Source organism: Benincasa hispida, chromosome 12, assembly GCF_009727055.1.
Source record: "Benincasa hispida cultivar B227 chromosome 12, ASM972705v1, whole genome shotgun sequence".
Taxonomy (NCBI): Eukaryota; Viridiplantae; Streptophyta; class Magnoliopsida; order Cucurbitales; family Cucurbitaceae; genus Benincasa; species Benincasa hispida.
In genome coordinates, this window is record NC_052360.1 from 8,559,538 (window position 1) to 8,568,049 (window position 8,512).

The 8,512-nt window shown below is 35.0% G+C and overlaps 1 protein-coding gene across 2 annotated transcripts; it reads left to right on the forward strand.

Moving 5' to 3' along the window:
• The first annotated feature begins 1,440 nt into the window (after positions 1-1,440).
• LOC120066998 (homeobox protein BEL1 homolog) lies at positions 1,441-6,430 on the forward strand. 2 transcript variants are annotated; one of them, XM_039018344.1, is made up of 6 exons: positions 1,441-1,665; positions 2,334-2,689; positions 2,791-3,547; positions 3,852-4,234; positions 4,824-4,884; positions 5,326-6,430. In XM_039018344.1, the coding sequence occupies exons 3-6, from the start codon at positions 2,912-2,914 to the stop codon at positions 6,061-6,063; spliced, it is 1,818 nt and encodes a 605-aa protein (XP_038874272.1). In that variant the 5' UTR covers positions 1,441-1,665; positions 2,334-2,689; positions 2,791-2,911; the 3' UTR covers positions 6,064-6,430. The 2 variants fall into 2 exon arrangements, with proteins under 2 accessions (XP_038874272.1, XP_038874271.1); XM_039018343.1 differs by lacking the exon at positions 1,441-1,665 and having other exon boundaries at positions 1,941-2,689.
• The last annotated feature ends 2,082 nt before the right edge of the window (positions 6,431-8,512 follow it).

Consider the following 8,512-nt stretch of genomic DNA (forward strand, 5'->3'; position numbering starts at 1 on the left):
AGGACTTTGAAATTTGTAGGAACTTCGATGGAGGATGGAGGTAACTATGGTTGACGACGAATGGCATATGGCTGACGATCGCGTCGAGCGAGTTTGAGAGTGAAGAGATAGCCTTTAGGTTTAGATGGTGTCAACTGTTGAGGACTCGAGCCCGAACGATTTTCTTTTGCTAATGAGAGACTGAAACGGTGAAACCCTAAAAGGTATTTTTAACTTATTGATTTAAAAGTGGTTCAGTACGGTTTCAAATCGATTTTCGTATTTGAAACCAGATCAAATTGCATTAAATCGGTTTCAACATATGTCAAACCAAACTAAACCACATTAATTTAATTTCGGTTCGATTTCGATTCGGTTTAATATTTGATTCGATTTCAGCGATTTCAATGATGATTCCTATCCTTAAGATAAGGTCTATATACATATGTAATTAAAATTTTATTGGGTGGTAAGGAAAATGATTGAATTTATTGGTTCAATTGAGGTAGTTGGATGTTTTTTTTTCGAAAAAAGTCATATGGCTGGCTGGTTGTAATTAATGGAAATATAATATTGAGTTAAGTAAAGTATATATTTTTCTAGCATGTTATAAAATTTTCAATCATTATACTTTAAAAAGAGTTCTATGATATTGTTATATTCTTATCGTGGCCCAAAGTCAAATTTAACCTTAAATGAAAGAGCTAGAAAAAGAGATAAATAAAAGAATGTTAATTTTAATGTCTATGTCAATAGAAAAATGACGAGAAGATATAATAGACAAAAGTGAAAAAAGGCCCCAATAAAATACTCGTTCATAAGTTTCTAATTATGTCATTAATGTGATATTTTTCACTTTTTCTTTTTCATGTGAGGACAAAATCTCAAACTACTCAAATTTATATCTTAGATTTTATTTATATAACCAAATATAAGTCACTTAATGGTAATCTCTCCTATAGATCAAAAGTCATACAAATTTTCATTCTCACATTTATAACGCTCTATTCTCAAATCTTAAATATAGTTTGAATTCTCAAACATCAATGTTTCTCAAATTTTTAATGAATATATAATTGGGGCTCTAAACAAAACACTTATCTACTCTTTACATAATTATATTAATAATACCAAACAAACATTTCAATTTTATAACCTTCTCTTAGAGGGGATCTTAAAGTTATGAAAATCTAATTTAGATAAGTTTAATGGAACGGATAGTTACTATCTATGCCAAAACAAAGCATATCGTCCTTTTGGTTTCATAATTAGAACTCCAAAATTAAGTGTGTTCTTGGTTTTAGGCTTAGAGCAATCTTATATTGAGTGATCTCTCGAGAATATATATAAAAACGTGTGATGTTATATATATAAAGAGTTGAAAAAGGGTTGATTTGAGGAGCGCGTGGAGATGGGGATATAAATGGGTGGAAGGGGGTTTTAATAGAGCAATTAATATGAGAATTAGATGACCATACCATTACTTTGGACCACCTCATCTCCTCTCTTTCTCCTTTCCCCACACCACAACCCCCCTTTTTTGGGATCTTTTTTTTTTTTTTTCAATTCCCACTCCCCAAAAGAAAAAATATATCCCTTCCTTCTTTCAGTCCTTTCTCCCAATTTTTTCCTTTTTTGAGTTTCATAAAAAAAAATCACAGGTGAAGAAGAAGAAGAAGAAATCAGGTCCACTGTAAACTCATCTCTCCGTCTGAAAAAGCCTGCCCAAACTCCCACTTGGGATTCTCTTTTTTTCAATTTATTGGATTGAATCCATAAAATTGAAAAAAAAAAAAAAAAAGAAAGAAAGAAAGAAGAAAAGAAATAGAGAAGAACAATAAGTTAGAAGAAGTGATATGGCGGCCGGTTGNAGAGAAGATTTAATATCTTTTTTTAACAAAGACACTTTTCTATGCCTCCAATTTGTATAGCCTCGTGCAAAGTAGTATGCTCTTTTTTTCAATTTATTGGATTGAATCCATAAAATTGAAAAAAAAAAAAAAAAAAGAAAGAAAGAAAGAAGAAAAGAAATAGAGAAGAACAATAAGTTAGAAGAAGTGATATGGCGGCCGGTTGTTTGTGATATTGTCTACAAAAATTCTGCTGCAATTTTTATGATCATTACTTTTCTCTTTCATGTTTCTGTAGTGGTAGTACTTGTAATGTTTTTAGGGGTCTTTTATTATATTAATTAATAAAGTAAAGTAAATAATCTTTTGGTTTTGTTTGTGTATATATTATATATATATAAAAAAAACTGTTGGTACAAAAATTATTGAGTTGGGATTGGTTTATTTCTTTATTTTTCTTTTAAAAAAATAATTTCTGATTCCCTTTTCTTTCTTTCTTTCTAGGAAGCCCATTTTGGACAGATTTATCCCTCTTTGCATTGACCCATTAAAGAGAGAAAGAAGCTCAGAGACCCCCAAAACAAACAGTTTTTTTTTTTTTTTTTTTTTTTGCAGAGCAGAGGAGAGAGAAATGTTTAAAGAGTACTTGAGATGATGATTATTATTATTACAGCTTTAGCTCCCAGCAGCTCATCATCGCCTCTATATTTCTCTCCCTATTTTATACCTCTTTCCTTTTTCCATCCTTTCCCCTAAAAACCACTCCAAAATTAACCCCCACAAAGATTCCTCCACCGTCTCCGCCGCCGCAACCACCGCCACCGCCACCGCCGCCCTATCTTACCTCTTCTCTTATCTGGGTTACTCCTCTTTTACTCTTTACTCAATCAAAATTCAATCTTTTAATCTCTTTACTCAAAACCCTTTTTTTGTTTTGTTTTTTTCTTTTTTTACTTTGCAGATTAGATCAAGGTTGATGGACTTGAAATACCAATAAAAAACAACAAGTTCTTGGATTTGAATCTTGATCAAAGATTCCAATAAAAAAGAGAACAGAAAGATCTATTTTCTTTTTTAAGTTGATGGCTGGAGAGCTTTGTGAAGGAGGAGAAAAATCAAACGAGATGGTATTTGGAGGAGTGTTTTATTACAATTCCAATTCAAATTCAAACAACATCGTCCCAAATCAATTCACAAATCAGATCCAAACCGGGTTCGGTTCCACCACCGAACCCACGACGGAGATGTTCAACAAATCGGGTGGTGGTGGCGGTGGTGATGACGACGATGAGTCGTTTCATCAGAATATGATGGTGGTTGGACCATGGGGGACGACGACAACGACGATGGCGACGGCGGATTCTTCTTTAAGATGTGTGTTTCCATGTGAACCAAATGAAAGACCAAGCCAAGGCCTTTCTTTGTCTCTTAGTTCTTCTAACCCTTCTTCTATTGGCTTACAATCTTTTGAACTAAGACAACAACAACAAAACCAATCATCTTTTCCCATTTTTCACCTTAGAAACTCGAGGTTTTTAATCCCAACTCAAGAACTTCTTAATGAGTTTTGTAGCCTTGGAATTACCAATAACATCAATCATTCTTCTTCCTCACCAAAACACAAACATGGCTCTTCTTCTACCAATTTCTCTCTTCAATCACTTGATTTCATGGACTTGCAAAAGAGGAAAACCAAGCTTTTTTCCATGCTTGAAGAGGTAAATTTAATTAATTTACTTTTCTTTGCTTAACTTCACATATTCCTCTCAAACTCGGGTTAAAACTAAAAGCTCTCTCTTCTTTATTTCAAATGGGTAGGAGTAAAAATCCAAACTTTAACAAGAAATTCAAGTAAAGTTCCCAACTTTACATTTCCCTTGATGTGGGATTGTGGGGTTTTTTTGTTTTTTGTTTTTCCCTTTTCATTAAATGCTCTTTGCCCACCAATCATAACTATTTCTGAAACCCTCCATACACACATATACATACAAATTAACATAAAGAGGTTTCATATCGTTGTAGGTTGAAAGAAGGTATAGGCATTATTGCGAGCAAATGAAGATGGTGGTGGCGTCGTTCGAAGCGGTGGCAGGGAGTGGGGCAGCGAGGGTGTACTCGGCGTTGGCATCGAAAGCGATGTCGAGGCATTTTAGAAGCCTAAAAGATGGGATTGTGGGGCAAATTCAAGCCACAAGAAAGGCAATGGGAGAAAAGGATCCAATTGCACCTGGTACTACAAGAGGAGAAACACCCAGGCTTAGAGTGATTGATCAAGCTTTAAGACAACAAAGAGCTTTCCATCAAATCAGCATCATGGAAAGCCATCCATGGCGCCCTCAACGCGGCCTCCCCGAACGTTCTGTTTCCGTTCTTCGCGCTTGGCTTTTCGAACACTTCCTTCACCCGTAAAACCCTCTTTCTGGCCCTTCTCTTCGATTGTTTCCTTAATGAAATTTTAGTTCTAAAAAACTTTTAGATGCATTCATTAAATTCTTTTTGAAATTATTAAACATAGTCGTCGTTATCCCTTTTAAAATCGAACTGTATATAATCGTCGTTCACATTGTTTTGACCTTTCCAAAAGACAATTTTGAATTAACATGATCAGTTCATTTTTTTCTTTTTTCTTTTTCTTTTCTTGTTTTTACAATATGGTTTGTAAAGAAAAATGGATTTTGAGTTGGAATCAATGGTAATAAGTTTTGATTTTTCTTTTTTTTTTTTATTGTAACCAAAGAGTTGAAGTAGTTTAGTGGGTAAGCCTCAATCATTGATTTTTCTTCCAACACACATTTTAGATTCCTTTGTTTTTCTTGTCCCTATTGCTTTCAATCATTTAATTAGTTTCTCTCTCTTGTTCTTGTTCTTGTATGGTTCTTATTCTCTCTCCAAAATGACCCCATTTTTCTTCCCCTCTATCTCTCAAAGTTTAAAAAAAAAATGCCTTTTTTTCCTGGAATTTTTAACAGTTAGAAAATGTTGAATCTTTTGCAGGTATCCTAGCGATGTGGATAAACATATTTTAGCTCGCCAAACTGGTCTCTCCAGAAGCCAGGCAAGTCCAAAAAAAAAAAAAAAAAACCCTAAATGATATAATCATAATAATAATACAATTCCATTCAACCACTTTCTTATTTTAATTTAAGTTTACATTTTTCATATCTTCTAAGAGAATATCCACTGTTTTATTTATGTATAACCAAACCCCACATTATTCTCTTTAATGATTTGAACAATTCTAGACATTTATACCTCATTTTCATTAAATGGGCAAATGGTAATTTTTGTGTGGATGTGTGTGTGTTTTTTTTTCCTTTATGAATTAAAAGATGTTTCATTTGTAGGGTTTAGTTCAAATGAGCAGTAATCTCTTGGTTTTTTTTTTTTTTTTTTTTTTTTTTTTTTTTTTTTTTTTTTTTTTTTTTAATTTTGTTGTATTTGTATGTTTGCGTTTGTTGTTATATTGGAGCTTTTAATATGTTTTGTTTTTGGTTAGGTGTCAAATTGGTTCATTAATGCAAGGGTGAGGCTGTGGAAGCCAATGGTAGAAGAGATGTATTTGGAAGAAACAAAGGAACAAGAGGATGAGATTGATAACAGTTTCAACAACATGAACAGCAATGCCAACAACTCTTTTGATGGGGTGGCGGATTTTGACGACGAAATCGATGGCCATCGGTCGATCGCAACACGACTCGAGGATCAGAAGCCGACACCGGACCAACTCCTAAGAATAGACTCGGAATGTCTCTCTTCAATCATCTCTAATAACTCAGAGAAGAATGATCATTCAAGAACGATGAAAACGATGCAAAACCACCACGGACACCACATCCACGAAAACCATGACCATAGTTTTGGACGGGTTGTGGGCGATGCATTTGGCACGGTAGAGCTTGACTTCTCGTCCTACAATCACCATACTGGTAGCGGGGGTGTTTCGTACCCTAACAACAACAATAACAATAATCAACATTTCAATAACGGCAGCGGTGGAGGCGTGTCGTTGACATTAGGGTTACAACAGCATGCAGCAGTCGGGGGGAACGGCAACGGAGGAGTGAGCATCGCCTTTTCTCCCGCCGCGGCGGCGGCACAAAGCTCCCTTTTCTTCACAAGAGATCACATGGAAGAATGTCCACCAGTTCAATATTCCCTTTTAGATGGAGAAACTCAGAATCTTCCTTATAGAAACTTGATGGGTGCTCAATTGCTTCATGATTTGGCTGGATAATGACCTCAAAATCAGCCAGAGAGATCAAATGGGTCAGCTGGAAAATGCTTAGTTTTTTTAGGTATAGATAACCCAATAGCTTCAAATACTCCAATACATAATATACATAAAGCTTTTTTATATACTTTGGGGGAGGGTTAATTAGATTATTAATCATAGCTATGGTAGATCAACTTGTTTTTGTTTTTGTTTTTTTTGTTTTTCTAGTTTTTTTTTTTAAAACCCATCTAGTTATTTCAACTCTTTATTTCTCCATCTTCTTCAAATTTTCAAAAATGGTTTTACCCTTTTGAATTTGGAAGGGATGATTATGATGATGATATGGAACTAGAAATATACAAATGGATGGTTATGATTGGCACATATATATTTATAATTTTTCTCTCTATTGAATATTGAGTGTGTGGTTGGAAAATATGGGATCAAGGAATTTGTGGATGAGAGTTAGAAATTGAAGATTCAAAAGTGCTTCATTGATTTGTAAATAAAGAAACACAATTTTAGATGATGGTTCTATAGATAAGGTATCAATTATTATTTCAAAGATTGATGATCTTAGATTTGAACAATAATATCATTAAGTTTTAAAAATGGATCGAGACAAATCATAATAGAAGATTGTTTATATAGTTTTTATTTATTTATGTGTAGATGACTTTAAGGAGGGTGTGGGGGTGGACCATATTACTTTGGAAAATGAGTATGATTGTTCAAGCAAAGTAAATTGGGCTGCATTAGCTCTTTAAAATCTTTCACATTTGATGCCCCTTTTGCATCCACCCTTTTGCTATGTGGTTGTGAAAAAACACCTTTTTTCTTATTTGATTTTGAGCTTTGGAAAGTTTTATGAATATCATAGCTAAATTTACATATTAATGAAATAATCCATATCTCTGTAATTTAATAACATTGATTTAATAGTGGAAGCTAATTAGGTGTTATAAAACTAGTTGGGTTTTAGTAAAGATTATTATCGCTAGCCCCTAGTATAGATTTGAAAATTGATATTATATTTGATATGAATATTAGATGCAACAAAAATTTATATGTACTCATTGAATATATATAACGGTATTAAATTGTTGGTCACATATGTAGCGGCTTTCTTGAATAAAATTTTCAGCATAGGAAATTCAAAACTTTCTTCTCTAGTAGAAATCTCAATCATTATTAGCCGTTGTTCCACCACAAGCAAAGAGTTGTCACACTTCCCTCCACCCTTAAATAAGGAGGGGGGAGGGAGGTGAGTTTTATGTAAGAACTGATGTTAGAGTGATTTCACAAATGGTTTTGTGGATCGTGGTGTGATGGTGGTGATGACGTCGAATGACAATCTCCAAGATGGGCTTCATTTCTCAAATGGGTTTGCTTGTGATGGTGGTGATTAATGACATACAGAAATGCATGTCATCTTAGACCTTTTACTTAGAATTATGAAGGTTGTTAAGTAGAATATGCGGCAATTGTGCTAGAAATTTACGAGAAAGTGAGCTTGCGTCGATCAGCATATTGAATCTCAGTTAACCCATTGTTTTGCGTTATTATGCGTTCAATGTTTTATTTTTGTAGCTAAAACAGGAAATGGACGCAAACGCGAAAACTAAACCACCGCAAGACGACCGCATGCGGAGAAACACTCCATCGCAAGGCCAAACGCGTCGATCAATGCATGGATGTTGCGGTAATTAGCCATATGCGTCCATTGCATGGAAGTTGCGCTCGCCTAGCGATTGCGATCATCGTGTAGAGTTGCAGTATTAAGAAAATGCGGTCATTGCAACCCACCGAGAGGTGTGCATTGCGTGAGTGTGTGAGTAACCTTATTTGCTTAGTGTGAAGCTGCAGCAATGCCTATCTATAGGCTAACACATTGCTTGTCTATGAGTAAAGTCAGCAAACACCAACTGCCCGGGAGGGTAAATGGTTAGTCGCATTAAGCAATGTATGCATTGTTCACTAGGGACAGGAACAATCTTAGGTCAACAAAGTTCATCGGTTATCTTGTCCCTATGAGGGCTTCATTCATCATTTAGGCATATTTGGGAAAGTAGTTTTAAAACACAAATCTAAGACTCGGGAGAGCGGATTGGAACACATAGGCAGAATGGGGATCTTAGAGATAAGTTTTGTTTGCTTTCACACAGCCTATGCACCGTATAGATTGGATTATTGCATGCGTCCAGGAAGTAGGATAAAGGTTATGCGGCAACCACGCTCATGTGGCAGAGTTTAGTAAGCTGGTTATGGAGGTCTAGGCAGGCATAGGCTTCTCGGCAATATCGCAGATACACCGCATACGTCCTAGAGTTAGGTTCACATGTGTGTAGCATGATTGCATGGCTTGCATTGACTAAGGTTGCCTTTTGCGGTCATTCTTAAGGGTTGCAATGAAAATATCTCCGCATTTTATCTTTATTTTCCGCATACATTTATTTCATGTCAAGTGTTG